Source organism: Nomascus leucogenys, chromosome 20 (assembly GCF_006542625.1).
Source record: "Nomascus leucogenys isolate Asia chromosome 20, Asia_NLE_v1, whole genome shotgun sequence".
NCBI lineage: Eukaryota > Metazoa > Chordata > Mammalia > Primates > Hylobatidae > Nomascus > Nomascus leucogenys.
This window is the reverse complement of record NC_044400.1, coordinates 39,650,943-39,677,772: the sequence shown is the minus strand read 5'-3', so window position 1 is coordinate 39,677,772 and position 26,830 is coordinate 39,650,943. Positions and strand designations below refer to the sequence as shown.

General features: G+C 37.7%; 1 protein-coding gene across 1 annotated transcript in view; it reads right to left on the bottom strand.

The window, feature by feature from the left end:
* GABRA4 (gamma-aminobutyric acid type A receptor alpha4 subunit) overlaps window positions 1-23,108 on the bottom strand; it is a 79,259-nt gene extending 56,151 nt beyond the window's left edge. Inside the window, exons 1-6 of the mRNA XM_030800923.1 lie at window positions 22,051-23,108; window positions 21,528-21,646; window positions 7,725-7,792; window positions 6,124-6,344; window positions 5,619-5,701; window positions 2,771-2,914 (exon numbers count right to left, since the gene is read on the bottom strand). Of these exons, the coding sequence (XP_030656783.1) occupies window positions 2,771-2,914; window positions 5,619-5,701; window positions 6,124-6,344; window positions 7,725-7,792; window positions 21,528-21,646; window positions 22,051-22,136 (721 nt within the window). The 5' untranslated portion in view covers window positions 22,137-23,108. The remainder of the gene's footprint in view (window positions 1-2,770; window positions 2,915-5,618; window positions 5,702-6,123; window positions 6,345-7,724; window positions 7,793-21,527; window positions 21,647-22,050) is intronic.
* Window positions 23,109-26,830: the final 3,722 nt, after the last annotated feature.

The window sequence follows — 26,830 nt, the reverse complement described above, 5'->3', positions numbered from 1 at the left end:
ATATATAGATTTCATACACAGTCACAAGCTTAGAGAGAGGCTACCATAGTTTCAGGAAAGAGGTGAATTTCTAAATGTTCTTTATATGAAGAAAAATATAGACGTGTATAACATACAGGCATATATAACACCCCTGAGTTCAAGCATGTTTTACTGGCATTTAGACGAAAACCTGAAAAACTAATAAGTATAATAAACCATAAGATTTCTGGTAGCTGTTGATAAGTGTTTTTACTGTTACATCTGAAAAGAATATGTGAAGAAAGTTACCTAGGAAGCAGTGGCCTTATTCACAAACCGTGAGGACAGCATTTGGAAACCTCACATGCTACGATGTGTTCTAAATCCCACTTGCAGACTGGAAAATAAATGCCCTTCCAAAAATAGATTTTCCTGGACAGATGAGACGCAAAGTGCCCTGTTAGAAAGCTACTGTATTGTTTCATAATTGATGTGAAGAAGGTTTCCTCAAAATGATAACAGTCATGACAGGTGTCATAAAGATAAAAGTCATGGAAATTTAGGAGAGAAGAGCAGTGCCATTGATTTTATGACAAAGACAGTGTGTGACTTATACAAAGCAGTTTTAATAGAAGAGACAGTGGGCTAAATTCCTTTTTTAAAACAAAGGCTTATGTATTAATTTTATTTATCCATAATAAATTCCCATTTTATCTTATTTATGTTTAATTTTTAACCAATTTTTGAGGTATGATTGACATACAAAAAATTGTACATATTTAGTGTATACAACTTGATGAGTTTGGAGATAAGTATACACTCATTAATCTATCACCACAATCTATGCCACAAATATATACATTACCCCCCAAAGTTCCCTCCTTCTTATTTATTATCTTCTGTGATAAGAACATTTGAGATCTATTCTCTCAGCAAATTTCTAAGTAGACAATACTATATGCACTCTGCTATACGGTGGATATCTAGGATTTATTCACCTTATATAACAGAAATACTATGCCCTTTGACTAATACCTCCCTGTTTCCTCCTCCCGGAGGCCCCTGACTACCACCATTCCTCTCGCTGCCCCTGAGTTTGACTATTTTAGATTCATCATCCCTTCACAACACTGCTTTATCCATTTTTTCTTAAAACAGAAACAAAAACAAAAAACTTTGTTACCTCACATCTTTGCTCCAGATCTTAAAACTACCCATTTTCTACTAATGCAATCTTAGCATTTTATCTCGCAGTCAACACCTTTTTTTTTTTTTAGTTTGAGACGGAGTCTGGCTCTGTCGCCCAGGCTGGAGTGCAGTGGCGCGATCTCGGCTCACTGCAAGCTCCGCCTCCCGGGTTCACGCCATTCTCCTGCCTCAGCCTCTCCGAGTAGCTGGGACTACAGGCGCCTGCCACCACGCCCGGCTAATTTTTTGTATTTTTAGTAGAGACGGGGTTTCACCGTGGTCTCGATCTCCTGACCTCGTGATCCGCTCGCCTCGGCCTCCCAAAGTGCTGGGATTACAAGCGTGAGCCACCGCGCCCGGCCAACACCTTTTAAGAACACAAACTCAGAAGTCATAACACTTCGATTTGAATTTGGGTTTTGCCAGTTATTAGCTGTATGACTTAGGCAAATACATTGTACTTAAACTTCTCATGTATAAAATAAATGTTACAGTAGTATCCACTTCATGGGATGGTTATGAGAAAAAATACATGGAAATAATTTAGAAGGGTGCCCGTTAGATGGTAATTGCTGAATAAAGTTTAACTATTGCTATGGTCTAAATGTTTGTGGTCCTCAAAGTTCAGATGTTGAAACATAATAGCCAATGTAATAATAGGAGGTTGGCTTTGGGGTGTTTAAACCATGATGGTGGAGCCTTTATGAATAGAATTAGTGCCTTTATAAAAGAGGCCCCAGTGTGAGCACCCACTCCCTACACCTTTGGGGTCCCCATGTGAGGACTTATTCATAGAAGGTACTATTCTGTGAACAAAGAAATGGGTCCTCATTGAACACTGAATCTGACAGCACCTCATCTTAGACTTGTCAGACTCCTGAACTGTGAGAAGTAAATTTCTGTTGTTTATGAACCACCCTATTTGTGTTGTTTTGTTACAATGGCCCAAACTAAGATAACTATCATAAAAAATATTTTTTCTGGTGATATGTGTATGTAAGGAACAGTCTTAGAACAAGCAACAATCAGCTAATTTTTCCACTAAATATGATTAAAAACTAAATTCTATAATTCTTTCTATTCACATTCCAAAAGAAAAGAGAGACCAAGAATCATAAATAATAAACATCTCCCCACTCATGTGATAACTTTAATGTGTACTCATAGTATACTCTGTAATTAAGTTTTAGATTTTTGTTTACTTTCAGAAAATGAGAGAAGGTGGCACCATAAAATTGGGCAAGATAAAAGAAAATTTTTGGAAAGCCCCACAAAAATCATCAAAAACCAAAACCAGAAACAAAGCAAAGACAAAAAACAAGATCAGACTTCCTACCACATAATTTTGTGAAAATAATTTTAACATATTTGATTGCTGGCTTTCATTTCTGAATAAGAAAAACAACTCACTTTTAGCATCTTACTAAATCAGAATTTATTTTAAACTAAAGTAAGATTATAAATATAAATAAATTATGAGCTATAACTCATGCATCAACTCTATTTCTGGAAAATGTTTGTTGTTCTCCTGAAAAAATTAACTATTTCAATGAAAAAGTCAGGAGAAAACTCTATTGCTAACAGCAAGTAGCATATCGGCTTTAATCATTACACGTCTCACCCGTAATTGATTTGATGGTTTCACTTGATACGGTTTGCCCAATCAAATCATATTGAACTAAGCTGGAAGACTCCTTCGGCACTTCAACTGATTTCTCAGGACCTTTTGTCCAGGTATAGATCATCTCACTCTTTGGATAGGCATCTAAAAGAGAGCACAGAATGTGATTAGAGTCAATGCTCCTTTTTCATCCACATCAGTCGTCAACACTTAAAAACAGTGCTTGTTCAAGAAAGATGGAATAAATGAAAACAAAGTTCACTATAATTTAGTCACTATAATTTAGTTCACTACAAGTTAGTCAAATATGTTTAAGATTTAGAAAACTAGAGATTAAGTAAATATCCTTGCAACTCAACAGTATTTATTTTTTATGCCAAATAATGGAGGAGAAGATATTAAAACTGAAGCATCTAAAATGCTACATATGCATGAATACACTTGGATGTTTGTCCATGCCAGTAGGATAAACAGTTCAAAAGCAGATGTATTAAACTCCCAAAACCGTACTTCTAACTCACTTCCAGGGCTTGATCAATACCATCCTAACACAGTTCTGCTATTTAGAAATGTACTATATGCTGCCTGTAATAATACAATAAGAAAACCAAACAAATCCTACTGTTAGGAGAGCTCCCCTGGGGTCACCTGTTCCAAACTCTGCCTCTGAGCAATATCCACTGTGTTTGGGGACCCTTGTACAGTGACAACTGGCTATGTTGTTTGTAAAGCTGTCCAGGGAATATAATTACACAACCAATTCTACTGCCTTTAATTTCTTACAATCAGGACATTTCCCCCTTCCGTCTTCAACAGATCTCTCCCAGTGGCAATTTAAGCCCATTTTCTATTATTTGGCACTCTGTGCAAATGGAGAACAGCTGCTTGCTTACCATCTACCCATAACAGACAGCTTGGCTCACACACAGGTAAGTTCAAAAGAACCAAAATGAATTGTGTGCCAACCTCCCTCCAAACTACCCTAAAATGGCTATAGCATAGTAGGTCCTCAATGGAATCATTTAATTCTATGAAAGGAGTTGACACTTAAGAGCACCTTAAGAAACAAACCATGAGGCTTGTGTTGTCATTTTAGCATCATTCAGTTATATTATGTGTCAGCATTTATTTCCAGAAATATATTCACACTTCAGTAAACTGTCACAGCCTCTGTATACTATGTTCTTGTCTATGATATTGCAAATTAAGTATCCTTCCTTTGGCTACCCTACCTTGCTAGAATAACCTTTTTCTTTCCTGGTTTTTCTAATTCCTCTGAATTGTAAGCATGGGGGTTTTAAATAGTGTTTTTTTTTTCCTCTTTCCAGAGTAATTAAAAATCCTCACTTGCTGAGTATGGCGTGCCTCTCTTTTTAATTCCCAATCCAAAAACATCAGCTTCCAATGTACAATTTCTTTATTTTATACAAACCCTGATTGAACACGAACTATGTTCAAGTCCTTCTGAAGAGAGCTTTTTCTGAGAACTAGAGGTTGGGATGATGCGGGGAGTGAAAAGGACTTCCTCTACATGAGAACTAATTTGGGTAAAATTTGAATGATTACAGCACAAATCGATTTTAATTCTGGCCCCAATGAGACCACCCTGTCTATGTATTTTTCTGCCTTTATCTTCTCTCATTAAATTATTGGTAAGAAAACATATTACTCTCTCTGGCTTCAAGTTAGCCCACTGAATATTGTGATTACTAGGGGTTATAAAAAGAATAGTGACTGCCGATTCTCATTAAGTTAAGCAATGAGCAATGATAACAGCAGGCAACAGTTTCACAATCAGTGCGACTAAGAATCTGAAGCAATAGTAAAAGCCAGCATCTATTTTTGGTAGATTCTGATTGAATTGAAAATGTGAGGCAGACCTTAGAAAAGGCAATCACATTTTGCTGCCATCTCAGAGAAGCGAGCTTAAGGGAAGGAATCTCATATTATTTTCTATCCATTCATCTCATCCTGTTGCCTTCATTTCTACAAAATTTCCCAAACATATCCATTTCACACTTTCTCCTCTAGTACCATCCTAGTCTAAGCCACTGCCATCTTTGCTTGTACTAAAACAACAGCCTCCATTTCTTCTCTGCTGCTTCCACTCCAGCCTCTCTACCACCCATTCTCCAAAAAAAAAAAAAAAAAAAAAAAAAATCGCAAGTGGAACTGTAAAATGTCCAAGAAAGCTACACTGTTTCATCAAACCTTCCACAGGCTTCCCATAGCTTTTAGATAGAATCCAAACTCCTTAATGTGGCGTATAAGGCATTATATTATCTCAGACCACACCCCTACCATGCTTTTGCCATGCTTCAGTCACTGTTATGCTAACAGTGCTGCTTCTGTCATTTTAACCTATACTGTGTCAGGAAGCTCTGAACCTTTTATGGACTTCTTCCAAGTTTGCTATGAAGGACTCTGCTTACAATAGAATATCTATATATCTATCTATGTATCTATCTATCTATCTATCTGAAGTGATACATGTTATAATTATATCAATTATATATATAATTATCTATATAATTTGTACTTTCTGTGTAACACTACCAACATGTAGAGTTCAGAGGTCCCTAAATTTCACCACTGATCACCAGCCAATTGTGACTAAGAGTACTTAGATTATCTGTATAAATAGGTTTTTGTTTGTTGTGGGGAAAGGAGGTTGTTTGTATTTCTTTATTATAAAATATTAGTTAATGAAATCTCCAGAAATAAAACCAGACAGTTTTTGTTATGGACCATGACTTAAACGTTAGATTATGAAAAATAAAATACATATGTAAATATTAGCTTGCATGAGGTAATCATAAATTCTAGCAAAATTTTTATTGTGACTTACAACTCCCGAATTTCAAAGGGCATGCATGACCATCCATGGGAAAATCCACCAATCTCATGGGACACTCCGCACTTATGGTGAGCCTATGATGAAAAATGCAATTAAATAAAATCATCCCTTTTAAAAAGTAATTATGACTTCAGATTCTAAAATAGGAAGGAAGGGAGGGAAGGAGGAAGGAAGAAGGGAGGGAAGAAAAGAAAGGAAGGGAGGGAAGAAAAGAAAGGAAGGGAGGGAGGAAGGGAGGGAGGAAGGGAGGCGGGGAGGAAGGGAGGGAGGGGGGGGAGGAAGGGGAGGGAGGGGGGGAGGAAGGGAGGGAGGGGGGAGGAAGGGAGGGAGGGGGGAGGAAGGGAGGGAGGCGGGGAGGTGGGGAGGAAGGGGGGAGGGACGGAGGGAGGGAGGGGGAGAGGGGGGGAGGGAGGGAGGGAGGGAGGTGGGGAGGAAGGAAGGAAGGAAGGAAAGAAAAGAATAAAAAAGGAAGGGAAGAAGTAAGAAAAAAGATTACCTCATTGTGTATAAAATAGTACCATTTCTCATAATTCTAAAAAGCTTATTTGGAGCTGTCATATTATGTGAGACAGATTTCTTTCCATTCCTGAAGAAAGTATCAGGGGTCCACACTTTCGTTACCATCATATTGTTCAATCTCAAAATTTCAATGGGGCCATCATATTTTAGTCTTTTGTCAATCCATGTCTGTCTGAAGAACACATCCATTGTGTATTCCTAGGACAATTAGTTTGGAACATATTTAAGTTGCAAATGACTACACATAAGTATGCGAAAATAATGCATTAAATTCTGTCCTCCTTCATGCTCATAAAAAAAAGACCATTCCAAATAAAATTTATAGGAGCAGGAATGATCTTGAATCAATGGAACAAAAAGATTCTCAGCAATTAGAGTACCTTTTATCCATCTTGATGCCTTCATCTTCTACATTCATAAGATAAATAAATTACCACATGTACTAATAATTTAATAATAAATTTGCTATAATTTAAGAAAACTGCCAGTACCAGGTAGTTACAATTGTGTTTTACTTTAGACCAGATAGCAAAAATCAGTTAATGTGTAAAAAATATCATGCACAATTAATCATGTAATTGTAGGCATTTTAAAGACAAAGTAATATGTGTAAGATATATTTTATTTTCACAAAGTTTATTAAAATGAGTCAAATAACTCAAGGGTTTCAAATTACTAGGAGCTTTAGATCAATGAATAAACTAAAGTAAGTTTTTTGTCATGCAAACTAAATATATTTAATATAAGATAGCACAACTGTATGGATGAATTCTTCCTGACCAGTGCTTGGTATTCTAAGCTCTTAAACATGAGTGAGAAGGAGGCAGAAGGGCTGGGATGGGCAGAAAGCAATTAGATAAACATGAAATACTAAATATAATGAAAACTACAAAATAGTGTATACAACTAGTTCATACTGAAAGTAATTATCACCTCTAATTTTCTCTTCCTCAATAGTTTCCTAAAGAAAAAACAGCCGGGCGCTGTGGCTCATGCGTCCAATCCCAAGCACTTTGGGAGACTAAGGTGAGAGGATCACCTGAGGTCAGGAGTTCAAGACCAGCCTGACCAACATGGAGACACCCTATCTCTACTAAAAACACAAAATTAGCCAGGCGTGGTGGTGCACGCCTGCATTCCCAGCTACTTGGGAGGTTGAGGCAAGAGAATCACTTGAACCTGGGAGGTGGAGGTTGCAGTGAGCAAGGATTCCGCCAGTGTACTCCAGCCTGGGCAACAAGAGCGAAACTTCATCTCAAAAAAAAAAAGAAAGAAAGAAAAGAAAAGTAAAAACAAAAGCAAAAAAGCTACACCCTAGGTTGTGCTATAGGAACCAGTAATAGGAAAGTTCTTCTCTTTGTTTAGAATGACCCTAAATCAACAAGTACTCAAATGTTACAACTGAAATGCAAATTGAAGGAGATTCAATGTCTTACTCTTTATACATTCTTAAGTTTAATTAGGGATTCTTTGGGTTTCTGGCTTTGTGTGATTGACAACGAAATAAATATTAATTGCTTTTTTTCTACATGTTTTCTTCAAGTCTCAAAAGGTACATTAAACTTTGAAAATACCTACCATTTCAACATCAGAAACAGGTCCAAAGCTGGTGACATATATGTCAGTTTTCACTTCTGTAACAGGACCTAACGGGTATGAAGTAAATAAGTGTGAAAAAATAATTACCAATTTTACAGGCTGGGAAGGTTAGATAATTACAGAGTAAATACAGGTATGATATATCATGTTTTTACAAGCATCTTACATTTTCAGTGAGATAATGAATCTCTACAAAACAAATGTAGACCAAAGCGCAACAAAACCAGAAAGCAGTGTTCACTTACAGGCAAAAAGAAACCCCAATTACTTACCAGGAACCTTGTTTCTTCAAAGATACATCACCCCTGGGCACTGTTACAACAGGCAATGCAGAGACACAAAAGCTTTTAACCTTTGTGATATTTTATAGTCCATCATCTGATTGGCCTCTATAAAGAAGTGAGCTGTTAAAAAGGGGAAATGTGGCCACAGGAGCAAAGAAGAGAAAAACCATAACAGCTGTAAGGAATGTATCCTTGGAGAGCTGAGGATACTAGTAAATAATTTTAAAAATGATTCATGTCACCTTTATCAACAAGCACACCATCCACTGCTGATTGGGATCAAAGACAAACTTTCTTACAAGTAACAGATACTTACAATCTGCCACCTACTAGCTGTGCAATCTTGTGCAAGTTATTTAACTCCTCAGTAGTAGCCACCACAACCATCAGGCAAGATTTTGATAGCGATCAAATGAAATTGCTGAAATAAGATGCTCAGCAAAACGACTCTCTCATGAAAGTACTCATTCCATGTGAGGTTCCCTTTGCTTCTGACAGTGGCCACTACTGAGACTCTTTCTTGTATCTAAATAAGACTGGTTCGTAAAGAAGCACATTGGTGTTTTGGCAGAAGAGAAATGTGGGAGCATAATGACAATATGGCTGACACAGATTTTAGACAAGGGAACACAATCGGGGTTTAACACAATCTGAGTTTAGCATGAAGCTTAAAATCAGAAAGTTTGGAGTTCAAATTTAGTTCTAACATCTTATAGTAATATCATCTTCAAGTCGCATATCCTCATAGGTAAAGATATTAATGAGTATTAATTGAGATAATACTTGCAAATCATTTGTCCCAGTCTCTAGAACATAATGTGCTCAATAATGACAGTAGTCATTATTATGCATAATATAGCATTCTAATACAAACAAAAATATAAAAATTGTTGCCCCTTGAACATAACTTCCTTAAACAATGGTTTATAGTACCGTATAGCCAGAGGCTAGATATTCCATAACTGGGAAGAATGACATCTGCTATAAAGATGAAATAATCTCTCACTTGGATTCTTGCTTGGGAAATGGGATTTATGCCAAAAAACAAAAAAAGGCAGAGAGAAATTGGTATCACTTAATGCCTTAGTTCTAAAGTTATCTTCATAAAAATGAATCTGAATATTTCTTCTTCTAAAGAATGAAGATTGATCCACACAAAGAAAGATAGCTCGAGGGAGAATGAGAAAATTCTTTATTGAATAAGTATCCTAAGAAAAATAGAGCCTTAGGCAGTATGGTAAGAGAAAAAGTCTGAATCAGGCTTATCTATCATGAGATTTAATGTTTTCAAGACTGTATCTATGGAAAGCAGAAAAGTTAATTAAATTTTTATTTGAATGAAAAATTGGAGACAACAACAGCAAAACATGATAGTAATAAGCTCATTAATGTCAAATTGTTCCAGGAATAGCTAGGTAATCCAGGAAGCAGGTAATGTGTGCTGAACCCTAGAAGATAGCAATTTCACTCAAATAGGTTCAACAGTGAAACAGATCACTGTGTTAGTTTCTTAAGGACAATTGCTGGAGTATTAAAAAGCAGAAACACTATATCATTGCAAGTCAGAGCAAGTGGTGATAAGTTACTCGAATAATTAAGGTTGGTTATGTCCTGACAACTAGACTATTTGACAAGATTCTTGAGAAATCAAAAGTTACTTTGATGATCAGTTTAGGGAAGTGGTTCTGATATATCTGTTAAAACACAGATTGTTGAACTCCACACCTGATATGCTGATTTAGTACTAGGCATAAGGTGCGGCCTCACAATTTGCATTTCTAACAAGTTCCTAGCTGGGGCTGTTCACTTTACTCTATTTTACAGTGTTCATCTGTTTTCTAGGATAGTATTTACAACACCATGTGCTATAAAATGTTAATATCATAGGTATTTCAGGGGAGTGAGGAGTCTAGGAGAGAAAAGAATTAGGCCAATGATATTTTTCTTTATACATTTATTTTAAAGTGTGTGGGTGTATGCTAATTCTTATAGTTCTATAGTTACAATGATTCCATGTCAATAACGAACATTTTCCAATTCTTGCATGACATGCTATTTTCTCAATGATTCTTGAATGTTTTATGTTCAAAATTATAACCTAAGTATTTGTGACATTCATTCTTCAGTATTTGCCTTGTATGGCCCTATGGATCTTTGAGACTGAGTGAGATCCTCAAAACATTTGATTGGTAAAGGGATTTCCTTCAGACATTCATTCAATTAGTGTTTATTGAATGAGTGCCTGTTGTGTATTGGGTTCCCTGCTAGGCTCTGATGCTACATTGGTAAACAAGACTCAGGAATTCCCTGCCTCAAAGAGCTAAGGTGCCATTGGGGCAGTCAGAGTATGAATACGGTAGTAAAAAGATAAACTAAATGACAGAATGCTATCATTTCTAAGAGGAAAAATACAGGATGGTAAGAGAGTGAGAGACTGGGAGGGTCATTCCTGATTGCAGTCACAGCTGCTTCTTCAAAGCAGTGACTTTTAAACCAAACTTGGAGAATGAGCATGAGCCATTGAAAGAGCTCGGGAAATTGGATTCCAGGCAGAAAGAACTGCAAGAGGACAAGATCAAAGACCAGAGAAGGGCTGAGTATATTCAAGGACTAGAAAGGAGGCCAGTGGGGCTGAAGCAAAGCAAGGGAGGGACAGAATGATGGGAAATAAAAGCCACAACGATAGAATAAAAACCAGGGTACAGTGGATAGAACACCTACCCCTGAACTCATATTCTAAAAAGTGACATCTTTTAAGCAACATACTTATAATATATGCTATGGTGACTGTAGTTAAAACTACAAGGAAATTAAGTTGTAAATATATCAGTAAAAGATGGGGAGCTACATAGAGTGTTGTTATGAGCTAAATTGTATTCCCTCCAAATTCCTATGATGAAGTCCTAATTCTTGGTACCTCAGAATGTGACCGTATTTGGAGACAGAATTTTTAAAGAGACACTTAAGTTAAAATGAGGTCACTAGGGCAGCCCCTAATCCAATATCACTGTGACCATATCAGAAGTGTAGATTAGGACACAGACACGCATACACACATAGCAGAGACAATGTGATCATGGAGAGAAGATGGCCATCTATAAGCCAAGGAGAGAGGACTTAGAAGAAACCAATTTTGCCTACACTTTGGTATCTCCAGAACTGTGAAAAATTAATTTCCTGTTGTTTAAGCCACCCAGTCTGTGGTACTTTGTTATGGCAGCCTTAGAGAACCCAAAATTTAATCATTTTTCCTATGTTCTTTTCTGGAGCTTTCTTCTTCTGATATTCAGTCTTTCTCTGTCTTTACTTATAGGTTGTGGTAAGAAGTTTGATTCGTATCCCATAGTCATTGGGAGGCCACTGAGGGTTTGAAGTAAGGGAGTTTATATGATTAGATTCTATTTTTTACAAAATTATTCTGACAATGGTATTGACAATACATTACAGAGAAGCAAAAGTAGAAGAAGTGCTCTTCTAAGAGGCTGCCATATTGGTCAAGTTGAGAGTTGGTGATAACAGCTTGGACTAGGGATGTGGCAGTGGGGATGAAGACTGGACAGATCGAGGGGCTGGTATGCTCACAGAGTGTGGGTATTTTCCAAAGAACAGTAAGCAAAGATACAATAATTACTATGTATTGAAGATGAATTATGTGCCAGGTAGGCTATTAGGTTCTTCCCATATACTATTTCATGTAATCCTCACGACACCCTCCAAAGGCACTATCCTCATGAGAATGTTATGGATCTGGAAACTGAGTTCACAGAGATTAAATAATGTATGCCAGAGCCAGAATTCTAACCCCCTTGTATTGATCTCCAAAGCATGTGCTAGCTTTACTATACTACATCACCAATAATAAATCATTAATTACCTAAGCAAATGTGGAATTTCATATCTAGAATATAACATGCTATACCTACATTTCCTGCTTTGTTCATTAGTTTGTGAAGTATTTTCTCACAGTGTTTTTCACGCCTTAACTATTATTCTTATTACAGCATACTGCTTGGGTCTTTCTATCTGTAACAGCAAAGGCAAAATCTTAATCCTTTCTGAAGTCCCAAACTAGCACAATTCCTTGCACATATTAGGTGTTGAATAACTGTGTTTCATCATGTTCCTAATATCATCCCAGTAGTGATTTAAAAACCCATCAAAAGGAAAAATTAACAGAATTACTTTCCACAGCAGTTAAACTAAAAATATTTCAGATTTTAAGAAACTGTGTCTTATTTGTATTTGTATCCTCTGGCAGGACCAATCACAGGTTTTAAATGTAATAGGCTTCTGATAAATCAGTTGTCAGTGAATAATGGTCACTATGTAATTAAGAATAATTCATAGAGACACTTCCTCTAATACGACAGTTTAGGATTTTCAAATCAACCTTACTCAGAGTATAATTACATGGAAACCAGAGAATTTTGAGCTTAGAAGGATTTCTTCCCATAATTTGATATGCATTTGTGCAGCATTAAAGACATCTTTTATTTTAAAATTCTACTTTGTTGGTAGTAGGAATATATTTTTTAATCCTAATGGTTGACAGTCTGTAAGGTAAACAAGATGATTCAACAGTTTTTGGGAAAGAAAGAGCCAAGACCAGCAAGATCAAATTCAGGGAAATATTCCCATCTAATTAATGAGTCTAACTTGCTGGGGAAGGGGGAGGGCAATTAACAATGAATCAGATAATTTCCCAGTTTACTTAACTTTAGCAGTACAGGTATGGTTAAAGGGTGGAATCATTTTTGAAATTTCATCTCCAATAATGATGTCTAATTTGCTGCTACATCATGAGAAAACCTAGGGTGTTTTGCTGATCTTGAAACTAGTCCATCCTCATTTTCCATATTGCCTCCCGAGCCGTGCACTTGAGGAAACATTTCTAATTTTCCAGCCACCTACATCACGCATCCACCATCATCTTACAAAATACTAGTGACATATCTCCAAAAATGAAGACACTTGAAGCGATACAACAAGGAATCCTAAGTGAAATACATTAAGAAATCTCTTTGCTTGTCATTTACAAAATATACAAATACAAGCCTTCCTGAATGCTAAACACAGACAAGAGATATCCATTGATATCACTGAGAAAGCAGAAAACACTATAAAGTTCTAGAAGTTTCTTTCACTTAGAAGACATTAAAGATTAGTGCCTCCCATGTCATATAATCCATCAATCCTTGTCTACTTTGTAAATAATTACAGCCATCAAATAAATAAGAAAAGTATGAACAACAACAAAAATAAAATATGGGCAAACAATAAAAACAAGTAATTCACAGAAAAAATTATCGTAGCCAATAAAGATTGGAAAAGATATTCAACCACGTTAAAACATAGTGAGAATCAGAAAAATTCAAATCATTTCATAATAAAATGCCGTTTTAAGAAATACCATTTCAAGATATATATATCTTGTGTTAAAGAGGGTATCTGGATCCTGAATGTCATGTTCATTGTAAACTGTAAATGGGAGTTGATTTTGTAAACTCATCATGAAAAATAGTTTGGCATTATCTTGTCAACTCCCACTTACACTAAGATCCAGAAAATCCATTTCTTGATATATATGCAAAAGAAACTCTTGCACATTTACAGCAGGAAATTTGGGCCAGGATATTCACAGCACCACAGTCTTGGAAACAAGCAAAAAGCCTACTGCCAACAGAGCAGATGAATAAGCTGGTTTCTATGCAATGGGAATATCACACAGCAGTCAAAATGAATGATCTATTGCAATATGCAACAATAAGGATGATTTTTAGCAATATATAATTAAGTTAAAAGCATCAAAAGATTATATATAGCAAGTTCAAAACAATTAAATATTTAAAATAAGCTTTTAAAATAAACATAGTCAACCTAAAATGACATTCAAAGGAAAACTAAGAAACAATTTTAAAAGGACTTAAAATCATGGTTCTTTTGGACGGGGAAGACAGGAAGATAGGATGGAGGAGATCACATAGCAGAATAAGAGTTGTTCAAGTCCTCCACTTCGTGCTAGTTGGTGGTTTAACTGGTATGTTGATTATATTTTAATAAATGATTGAATAGATGAAAAGATGTATAAAAAGAAGGCTACATATGGGCCAATAATGAAAGTGCATCATATACCAGGAATTATTAATTCAGGTTTCAATTCTGTGTAACTGTGGCTTATAGAATAAACATATAAGAAAGGCTTAGAGTATAAGGCAGTGATGTTTAATGATACATACAAATGCAATCAGATGTATTTTCTCATCTAAAAGAAATCTAACAACTCAATGAAGTATTACCCAAATATCCACCAATTTTCTAATATCCTATAATCTAGATTTTACAATGTCTATTTCAGGAAACACCAAATGCAATGGATACATCCTAACCCTAATGAAAATGTAAATATATTATAGCACCAGTATATTGTATATCTTTTTTAAAAAACCAAGAACATAAGATAGTAAAGTTGCGCTCTGAATTCAAACTTCTCTTGTTTTCTCAAAGACGTATTTCTTTCAGCTATGCCTTCCCTCCAATCTAATGTTAAATATCCTCTACTAGATTATTCCAGTAGAAGAAAAAAAAAAAAGAAAGAAAAACATGTTATGTTCTAATCTTGAAAAAAGAAAGGCAAACTTTTCTCTTTCTCTTCTCTATTATATTTGAACTTCTGAAAAAAAAAAACTATCAACAGTACCTCTGATTCTTCTTATTCACTCCATCATCTATCTCAATAATTTGTTTTTCATGCCTAGGGTCCACTTCCTTTTGTCAGTACCATGAGTTTTTCCTTATATACAGCATTGTTCTCACCAACTTTAAAAGTATTTTTTTCTCCCATTTTTCTATCTCCTTCCTTCCACCATCCCAATTTCTTTGCTTCCATGTACAAATGCCCAGAAAAAATCTTATTCCACTCTCTCTTGAATGCACTCAATCAGACTTTCACACCCGTCATACCACCAAAACTCCTCCACCAAAACAGTCAAAACAGTGGTCAATTTTAAGTTATCTTTCTTCATCTGTCAGGAGCATTTGACTAAATCAATCCCTCCTCCTTTCTTTATTTTTTCTTTCTCTATTTTTCCCCTTACATTTTACTTTAGTTTTATACACACTCCCCTGGTTTTCCTGCTACTTCACAAGCCACTCCTTTTAAGTCTTCTTGGGACAAAGATTCCTCCTCTCCTCTCTGGAGCCACCTCCTAACATTGGAGACATCAAAACTCAATATTTGTACCTCTTCCCTATCAAACTTAATCCCCTGTGATCTTTTTAGATTTCTAGCTTTAAATATCACGTATATTGACATACTCATGATCCCTGAATTTCAGGTTCATCTCTACCTGATATGTAATAGACATCTCAAAGGTACCATACCTGCATACAAATTGCTCATCTATGCCCCTGTTCTGCTTCTGGCACAGTCCTGACAACTCCATTTTTCTAGGTGTTCAAATCAAAAACTTTGGAATCAGCTTTGACACCTCCCTTTCTCTCACATCCCACGTTCTAGCTGTCGTCAGTTGACTTTAATTTCAAAATATCCAGAAGCCAACCATTTCTTATAAATTTACAAACTTCTCTGCTACCAGCTTGGTCAAAGTATCCATCATTTCTTGCCTGGTTTACTATGGAAAACCTTGCTGCATCTGCCCTTGCCTCTGACTGCCTGTTCTGAACACAAGGAGAGCCTTTTAAAATTAGTTCAGGCCTTGTCCCTGCTGTTCCAGTCACTTTTGATCTGACTCAGAGTAAAAGCACAGTCCTAATCAGCCTGCAAAGCTGTACACAACCTTGTCCTCTTGTCACACTGATCCCCTTTTATGCCTCAGCCCTGCTAAACTTCACTACAGGGACCCTGACTTCCCCGCTTAACATGTTTGCACTTAGAATTCCTTCTCATTCATTAGAAGACTCCATCCCAAACGTGGTTTATGCTTTTACTTAATTACGACCAGTATTCAAATAGCACCTTCTTAGTGAAGTCTCCACTAATTATTCTACTTAAAATTACAACCCTCTTCCCTGCTTTACATTACTCTATAGCTGTTAACCAACATCTGGCACACACACTATATTTTACTTATTTCTGTTACTTATTTTCTATCTCTTCCACAGTGTGAACTTATGAGGGCAGGAAATCGTGCAGTCCTCCCCAACTTTAAATAACACCAACCTTGCCCAATTTCTCAAAATAGAAATTGAAAAGTCATTTTTTACTTCTCTCTCTTTTTTTAACATCCATATCAAGTCAATCGCCAATTCTGTGTTGAATTAAACCTCCAAAAAACTCACTTTAATCAACTTACGTATATCCATCTTTACTACATCTGCCACCTTATTCCAAGCAACCATCAACTTAAGAGAACTCAAGCCAAAGTAACAAAAGCTTCATTGGTCTCCCTGCTTCCAGGTTGCCCTACTTCCTTTTCTAAGTCTTCCTTTATGCAGACAAGATGGAGCATTTTTCACTCTAAGTCAAACCATGTCATTCCCTCCATTTAGAAAACTCCAATTGCTTCCAGGTTCACTAAGAGAATAATTTACGATCTTTTACAGGGTCCCCAGAGACCCTATGAAACCTCGCCTCTATTTACTATCCTAACCAAATCCCATGAGATTCTTCTTCTTGCATTCTGGCTACAGGCACACTGGACTCCTCTCACAGTCTACATCACACTAACCTATTATCTACCTTCAGACCTTTGCACTTAATTGCTTTGTTCCCTCTGAGAATTACTTTTCTCTTACTGTTTTCATGCCTGACACCTTTAGGTCTTAGCTTAAAAGACTTCCAGGAACACCAAATCTGAAATAGATCCCTCACCCATTTTTTTCCCTTTTAGCATGATATTAGATGATCCCATGGCATATTCATTTAATTATTTTATTATTTCTTTGTTATATTCATCTCTCTATGATGCTTAGCTGTAAAGTCTGTGAGGGCTCATATCAGATCAGAATGATATCTTCACAACCTTACATTGTTCCTGACATATAGTGGTCTCTCAATACAGATTGGTTTCACAAATGAATGAATGAAAGAATGGGATAAATTGAAAGAGAATGAAGCTTTATGTTGCCGAGAAGTGCTCTTTTTGTCTACGTATTTTTAAAAGTATTTCTCTTTTGACATTTAATTAATAAGGCTAGCACATGACACATTAACTTTTAAATGGAGATACACATATCATTTGAAAACATTGCAAACACAATTTGATTTTTGTGGGGAAAATATTCCAACTTAACCCAAATGCATACAATTTTCTGTGTTTTCTTCACTATTTGAAAAGTTGTTAAAGCTTTAGAATAAAAGTTCTTGTCTCACTTCTTTAGAGGAAATGTAGTTTTGCTTATTTTAAGGTCCTACTTAACTTAGTAGCAAGAAGGTATGTTGAGGAAATTTGACTCTTGATAAACAGGGCAATGCAAGAACGCCTCGGAAGTGGATATAGCAATAGACCAGCTGCCTGACTAAGGTTTTAAAGATGAGGGTGTGTGTTGTTACTTTACCAGGGAGTAGCTATAGAATTGATGGGCAATTCATTGGAAATTTTCTCAGCCTCTTTTCTAACAGAGGGATGATGTCTGCCTTATCTCTTTGTGTTGTCGTAATAATCTTAGTAAATAATGTGAAGTCCACTAATGTGAAGTCCTACTATGTTAGTGAATAACCTTACAAAATCGACTCAAATGCTTCATTCCCATTTCAGAGAGGTTGTGGAAGATGATTCAAAGGCAATGATCTGTATTTGGAACATTTATTATTCTAGATCATGTGCCTCAAAAGATTGAGATGCGTGAAAGGCTGTGCAACCCTTCAATAAATGGAAAATGAGTGACGGCAGATTTCCTAAACCATTTCCTGGTAGTTAGTAAATACCTTAGCTATGCATTTTTGAGAAAGCAAATAACAGTGTTGAAAGTGAATGAGAGTTAGGGGATTATTTTCTGGCTCCTTTGTGGAAGGTTTCACTTGTGTGCTATGTCTAGACAGGTGCAAGCTACTTCAGTATGATAGCAACTGATTTATTAGAGGTTGAAAGGACTACACCCTCTCAGAAGTCCGAAACCAGCTTCTGTCACCATGACTCCTTCCCTCTCTTCTCGCCTTTTCCCCTTTTCTTCTCCAATGAGAGAATGTAGGAGACAAGGGAGAGGAGATCCTGGAGGGATGTAAAAAAAGGAAACCATTTCAGTTCCTTTTATTTCCCTATCGCAAGCTGTGCTGCTGAGTTAAAAATATGTAATTTAGTTTCCAAATCTATTTCAACCCCTGCCTGGCCTACTGAGCAATCACAAACCATCCAATTTCAATTCAAATCTTTGCTTTTAGCTTTGTTTGAAATGGAACACAGCAAAGTTGTATAAACAGATATAAAGTAAATGTCCCACAAAGAGCAGAAGCAGGATTATAGGAACCAGGAAGTAAATCCATATTTATAGCCTGCTAGTCAAAATCTGGATTGTTTTCATTTTATTTTTTAAATACCAAACTTTCCACAGAGTATCCAATGTTATTGAAGGGATCTGACTTGTGGTATCCAAGAGTCTGTGCTAATGATGAAGTTTCTCATTGTTTTCAGTGGTACACATTTACAACTTCATATAAACAGAAAACACATTTTCTGCAGGTGAGAATCACTATTTCTCTGTCACATATGGAATACTACACATTTACAGAGAATGACCCACTTCTAAAAAGTGAATCACATTTACCACAAACATTTATCAGCAAAGCCAAGAAACAAACAAACAAACCAACAAAACCCACGTTATGCTATTTAGTAAATGTTTAAATGGTTAATCAATTGGTAATGCTGGAAGTAATGTTAATTCGACCCCTTCCCATAAAACTATAAAAATGTTTTCAGGTGGGTAATGCAGATCATTTGGCAGTGACAAATTAGATGACTAATAATGTCCTTGAGACGTTTAGTAGAATTACGATTAACCAAAACCCAGTAATGGCTCACATATATTGTTTTCACTTATGTTATTGTCAATATAATGCAATGGGGGAGAGTAGATGGTAAAAAGGATCCATCTACAATGGATCCCTTCTTCCTTTGAATTACAGCTTGCATTATAGCCAGCTGGGCAGGTATTATTTTAACTTTCAACATTTATAATCAAACAATATAGTTTCAGTTCTAACTTTTCACTTTGATGTATGTTCTGGTATATCAATTTTCTGTTGAATATTTAAACTACATAGGACTGGATACTTTTCTTATTTTTTTTCTTCACTCGAAATGTCAAGTTTAAAACATTTATGGGCAGATAAACCCTTTTTTATTGATATAATATTGCCTTAAATGGTATCACATCATCTGAACGATTCTCCACAGCACTATTTTTGATCTAAAATGGTTATTTCCCAGTCACTTATGGAAGATCATGCATTGACAAATCATTCACCCTTTTTCAGATTTGCGTGAAGGCAAATGCAGTGCAGGCAACCTATCCCTGGAGAGGCAACATGAAAAGAAGCAGGAGAAACTTTCATCCTTCTCATCTATCCTTATCAGTCAATATACAAATGCTGGCCCAGCACGGCTCACGCCTGTAATCCCAGCACTTTGGGAGGCCAAGGAGGGTGGATCACTTGAGGTCAGGAGTTCGAGAGCAGCCTGGCCAACATGGTGAAACCCCATCTCTACCAAAAAATATATTTTTTAAAAATTAGCCAGGTATGGTGGCTTGCACCTGTAATCCCAGCTACTCGGGGGGCTGAGGCAGGAGAATCACTTGAACCCAGGAGCCAGAGGTTGCAGTGAGCCAAAATCACACCATTGCACTCCAGCCTGAGTGACAGAGCGAGACTCCATCTCAAAGCAAAGAAAGAAATATACAAATGCTGAATCAATACCCTCAGTGACTTCCCATAACCTTCTCATAAAATCCAAGAAAATAATGGTTTGGAATTCAGAAGACCTGATCTCATCCTATAATTGATGTACTATGTGCCGTTATATACATCACTTTCCCTTTCTAAATCTCAGTGTCCCCATCTGTTAAATGAGACCAGATGCCAAAGAAACACCCAACTCTACTTTATCTGCCCATAAAGGTTTAAAACTTGACATTTCAAGTGAAGGCTAGAAAGAGTTTCTAGCCCCAGGCCATACTCCTACTTCCCATCACAGGCAGTCCTGCTCCCCATTCTTACTTTCTCCATTCTCCCAACATCTCATCTCCTACACACCCTCAATAGGAGGTATAAAGTACTCCATGCTTCTAATATTAGATGATACTCATCACACAGCATCTGATACCATCCCCATCTGCATGGCTTTGTCTTTTAAATACACAGCCTGCTCTGGGTTTACATCCTTCCCCTCCTACTTACTAACTTGGAACTTGGACTAGTTACTTAACTTTCTAAGCCTCAATTTCCTTATCTGTAAAGTGGGGATGGTAATGGCTTTCAAAGCGTTGTTGTGAGGGTTAAACAGAATGGTGATGCCTACAAAATGCCTGGTATATGTGAACATTTAATTAAATAAATACAATATTACTGGCTGTTATTATTGTTACCACTTGAATGTAAGCTCCTTTAAGACAGAATCTCTGTCCTGTTCAACTCAGTTGCTGAAGGGTAATTAGTGCAGTGTACTGTAAAGAACAGGGACTTTGAGATCAAAGGACCTGGGCCAAACCTATGAATGGGGCCCTAGCAAGTCATTTGTCCTCATTGAACTGGACTGAGAAGCTGTTTGAGGTTAAGAATTGTATCTTGATATTTCTGTGGACCTAGTACCTAGCGCAAAGCTTACCACATAGATTTCCATTATATATGCCAAGGAAATATGAATATGAAAAAGAGCAACAGTGCTGTTAATGGATGTACCTCTATTAAGTCCTTTATACCTATTTTGTTGAAGAAATCCAGCTGAAACATCTCTAACTTTAAAGTCTTAGGAGGAAAGCAAATGACACATCACCAAAAAAGAAAGGGAAAAACAAAAGCATCCTGCGGTAGAAGAGAAAAGGAAAGGACTGGGTTCCCTAGCAAGGCAGGCAGCTTCATGCCCCAGATTTGTGTCCTAGGTAGAACATTGGCCAAGGTTTTGGCATAGGCATGGACACGTGGGAGGACGAGGGACTTCGGTTCAGCTGCCTCCAGTGCAACCTGCTCTGAGCGAAGTGGCCAGGTTCAGGGAAACTATTCTCAGCGAAGAGCGGCCAGGCAGCTGAGCCCAGAGTTCCCATTTTTGACTCTTCCTCTCCAACCTCCCCCACCCAGCAGTCAGGTCCCGGGAGGTAATTAGTGTGGGGGAGAGGCAAAGCTTCTGAGGGGGCAGGGAGATGGGAAAGTACGGGTGGAGGCGGTCTTCTTGTCATAGGTCTCACCAAGAGAGGAGAGATAGAAAGAGAGAGAGATTTATTTTTGCACGTGAGGCATACCTAATGATATTCCCACAGACAGACAGACAGGAAGACCAAGAGAGGGACAGACAGGACACACTTGCGCGTTTGAAATCGTTCATACCCCCAAATCCAGGACGCAGCCTGTTGTCATAACCATCGAGCAAACTGTCCAGGATGCGGGTGAAATTTTCTGTGCACAATTTCTCCTCCTTTTGGTTCTGTCCTGGGGATTCGTTTAAACTGCAAGCGAAAAAAAAAAAAAAAAGAAAAGAAAACGGGGGCGGAGGAGATTATTTTAAGAATCCATCAGAGAACAGGTGCAAACAGGTTTGTTTTCTAGGGAAAGAGTCGCTTGCCCCAAGCTAAAGGAGAGGAGGTTGGGGGTTGGGATGCAGAAGACAGAAATGGTCAGGAAAAGCGCGCCCCGCCACAAGACCCCGGTGCCCACACGCCTCTTGCATCCTGCGCCCTTCGTGCTCTCCGCATCTATGCGGTCACAGAAAAGCCTGGCTTCGGCCCCTGCTTTTACAGCTGAGATGAGAAGACTTAGTCCACCCAGGGAGGAACGAGTGGCCAAAGGGGTCCGGGAGCTAGCCATTTCTCCACTTTCCCTTGCCCACCTCCTTGCACCCCAGAGAACTCACCAAACCGCCAGGCACAGGAAGCGCAGGAGGGCGAAACTGACCCCGGCGGACAGAGCGATCGCGGGTACCTTCTTGGCAGAAACCATCTTTGCAACATGCCATACTTCAAGCCTGTTCACGTTTCCAGGCTCTTCAGATGCCCTGAGCAGGGTGCGAGGAGAGGGCAGAGAGGCTCCCGCGGCGTGCGCACACTCGCGCTCACACTCGCCCGCGCTCAGCCAGCCCGAGCCGCGGTGGGCGTGTGTGTGCACGGGGCCAGGGGAGGCGGAACCTGCCTTCCTCGCCCCCTCCTTTCTCGCTCAGCGCTCAATGTGTATGTAGAGCTATGTATACCGCTCCACACCCTTTCGTGCCCGCGCGCTGAAGGTTCTGGGGTTCGCATCCGCGCGCTTGCGCTGCAAGACTCGTCAAGTTTGTTCCGACTGTAACTCCGGGGATGAGGACCGGGGTCTCTCGCCCCTCCTCCGGCTACGCAGCCCCCGACCCCAAGTGGGCTTCCCGCCCACAGCAGTGTTCGTCCTCCTCCCTCCTGGCCCCCTCCCTTCCGCTGGGATTTGGATCTAACCACTGAAGCTCCTCTGTCATCAGGTTGTGCGAGGACCTGTTTGTACCCAGAGTCAAGGTTGGAGGTGGAGAAAGGGCGGGTGACGGGGACTGCTGGGCTGGGGGTGGTAGCGGTGGTGAGGAGAGGGGATCAAGTCCGGGCTCAAACGACCTTTGAGACCCTCCCCTTCAGGTGTTATGGGGGACGGTAGGGAGAGCAATGAAAGCAGAAAGATTCTTCCTGGTAACAGGGGTTACAACTCAACCGGCGGACTCTCGCCAAACTATTGGGAAGTGGACTCGAGCCGCACTCTAGTCCCAGTATTTGCTAAGCTATTGCTTTAAAGACACCCCATTTCTTTACCCGCCTCCACCAGACACGCGCACACCCTCCGCTTTGCTGCTCCATCCTTTTCTGGAGAGGAAGGGAGAGGTGGAGACAAGCGACCTCTGGTCAAAATCACTTTCACTTCTTGCGACACTCTTTCAGAATGGAGTTGACTTACTTCCAGAGGTTGACCGCTTTAGGTAGGGGGAAAGGATGGCTGGAGAGAGAGGGGGGGAGAGAAAATGTGTGTGTGTGTGTGTGTGTGTGTGTGAGAGAGAGAGAGAGAGAGAGAGAGAAGGTGGAGTATGGAGAGAAAGGATACATAAATTAAAATGGAGGGGGACAAATCTCAGTTCCCTTGTGACATGAAAGGGAACACTATGCTCTATATCTTTAGTGTTTTACTGAGCAAAGATAAGCATTTCCAGTAGATCTTTGGAAAGATTAATTGTTGGCTTCAAGGGGGAAAAGCGTCTTTCAAATTAGTAATAATGCATGTGGAATTTTTCATATGATGGATCAATGAGCTAAGTAATTCCCATACCCTGGAACCAAACACCAATTAGGTTCTAGTCGGAACTCTGATGATTTGTTCAAATTGAGATGACTAGTGGACGGGTATGAAGAGGGAACACCTTATATTAGAGGTTTGTTTTTTTGTGTGTTTTGAACGTCTGGATTCAAGTTTTCTTTCTAAAGGAAAGCCCAAAGTGCCCATCGTGCGCAGTAGCTGGAGCTCCGTGCTCTGTATTCTTACTGCTTTCTTCATGGAATTTGTTAACTTCGTACTAATCCCAGCTCTATCATTCTTTTCTCATAGACTGTGGTCTCTCTGAGGGCCTGGGCTAGGTAATTTTTCTCATCTGTGTTTATTTTATCTGTTGTTACAGCGCATGGCACATAGAATGTCAATAAATATTTATTGAATGAACAATTAAACAAAGCAATGAATTGCTTGCTCCCAGATCCATCTTATAAATTTGGATGACTTTCAAGTTCTCTCTTTTGGGAAAAATAATGGAAGTACTAGTGTATCCTCCAAATATGCTGTGAAAGCATTAGTCACCACAGATTCTCCACATATTATAGTATTTCTCTAATCTTAATACTTTCATACCTTTTTAAAAAGAAAATTTAGCTCTGTTGCCCAGGCTGGAGAGCAGTGGTACCATCATAGCTGACTGCAGCCTCTACCTTTTGGGCTCAAGCAATCCTTCTACCTCAGCCTTCTAAGTAGTTGGAACTACAGGTATGTGTCACCATGCTCCATTAATATATTTTTATATTTTTTGTAGAGATGTGGGGGCTCTGCGATGTCACCAGGCTACCCTCAAACTCCTGGCCTCAAGTGATCCTCCTGCCTCTGTCTCCCAAAGTGCTGGTATGACAGATGTAAGCCACTGCCTTACGTTTGTAAGCCTTTTCCTATACTTTCTAAAACCTAAATTGGTATTTTCTAAACCACTTTCTCTTGCAATTTTCATTTTAAAAATACACATATCAAAAAATTAACAACCCAAAATAATGGCTTTGGGGAAAAAGTTACATATTGTATCTTTAAAATTCAAACTTAAAATCTGTGAAACGATTATATTCAAATTAAAAGAACATTCTTTCAGAGTAGCTACTTACAGTTATATTTTTGTTAATTGGGTTATAGCACTTAAGTTCAGCTGAAGATAATACTAAAGACATACCTCTTTTCATTTTATTTCACAGTCTTTTATTTATGCCACTTTTGTATTACTTCAAGAAGATATATGTTGAATTTCACTGCCTGAAATCTTTAAAAAAAAATATTGCCTGTTAACATGAGGGTTTTTTTTTTTTTTTAGAAATCTAACATTCTGAAAAGTTATAATTTACTTTAGCTTATGAATATAAATATGCTATTGTTTCCCATATAAACTCCTATTTGTGATAGCCCAGGATTGTCAGTGAATTATTATTATTGTGTGTAGCTGTGCAGAAATAGGAAGGTGTTAAAATCATACCTATACCTTTTTTTTCTTTAAGTTGATATAAGCTTATTATTACTAGGTTTAGTAGAATTTGAATTGGGCCCAAGTACACTACCCCCAAATATCATTATATTAAGCCAGTCACATTTTATAAATTTAACAAATGAGTTTACTTTGGATATAATAAGATGCAAATAATACAGATAGCCCAACTGCTAAAGTCTTAGGATGGACACTTTAAAGCCCACAGTGCCTATGAAATGCCCTGAAAATGAACACAAAATCTTGTGTTTATGTAAGTATGTGCATTTTCCTGTGAGACTGTTTATCTCTCATCAAGTTCTTATATGCCATGGACAACTGTAGTATGGACCAACATTTTAATATAAAAGATAACTCAAATATTAGAACATTCAACCAAACAAGTGAATGAATATTTGTAGTTAATGTGTGATAAAAATCTCTATCCCATTTTATAAGCTTCCCCATTGCCAGTTTCTATAGACTGTCACGTAGATTGTAAGTCTCTTGTGGGTACTCGGTCCCATTTATTGTCAATTTATCATATGTCCAAAGAGCTTGGTATGCAAAATATTTGAGTGGTAATAAAGTAAATAATCTGAAAGGGTTCAACCTGTTCCTCTTTTTTTTTCATTAATTCTTTCTGGTAAATATTGAACCAATTATAACCATTTGAGGAGGGTACTGATGTGAATTCCTACTTTAAATTCTGAAGGCTTGTAGATATAGGCCCAGTTTGAAATGTTCCTGTTCCAAGAATTTAGAAGCTATTGACAATTTTATGTTAATGTATTTCTCTGCCTGTCGTATTTTGCATAGGTGAGAAGAATTGATTTAATACTCTCTTAGTTAATGCCTTTTCTCATTTGTATTAAAACAGTGTTTCCACTGAAATATTACCTGTATACCAGCCTATTATCATTGTCTAGTTATAGATTTTTTATCTTCATTCATTTCTTATTGTATGTATTTGAGGTATACAACAAGATGTTTTGATATAAATATATAGCAAAATGACTTTTACAGTCAAATTAAAATATTCACCACCTTACATAGTTACCTTTTTGTGTGTGAGGATCGAGTACCTAAAATCTACTCTCTTAGCAAATTACTGTTCAATGTACGATGAAATATTATTAACTATTGCCTCATGTTGTACATTAGATCTTATTATACATATTATTATATATTATATAATATATAATAATGATAACTTTCTTATACATAACTATAACTTCGTACACTTCAAGCTGTATCTCCTAAATTCCCCTGCCACCACCCCTCCTTTGGTAACTACCATTCTACTCTCAGTTTCTATGCATTTGACTATTTATACATTCCACAAATAAGTGAGATCATTTCATATTTATTTTTCTGTGCTATGTCTGGTCTATTTCACTTACTATATGTCCTCCACGTTCATCCATGTTGTTGCAAATGGCAGTATCCCTTCTTTTATAAAGCTGTATATATAGATGTGTGTGTATATATATGTACGCACACACATATATACACACACATATATAGGCACACATACACATATACACACATACATATAACAGTTTCTTTATTCATTCATCCACTGATGGACACACATAGGTTGTATCTGTGTCTTGCCTATTATGAATAATGCTGCAATAAACATTGGAGCTCAGATATCTCTACAAGATGCTGATTTTATTTCCTTAGGGTGTATGTTCAGAAGAGGGATTGCTAGGTCATATGATAGTGCTATGTTTAGTTTTTTGAGGAACCTCTATATCGTTTCCACAATAGCTGTACCAGTTTACATTCCCACCAACAGTGTACAAGGGTTTCCTAATCTGGGGGAATTTAACATATTGTATTTGAGTAAACATTTCGTAATACCAGTTAATACTGCTGTCAAAATAAGAATTTTTTGCCATATAGTTAATGCAGATTTAGT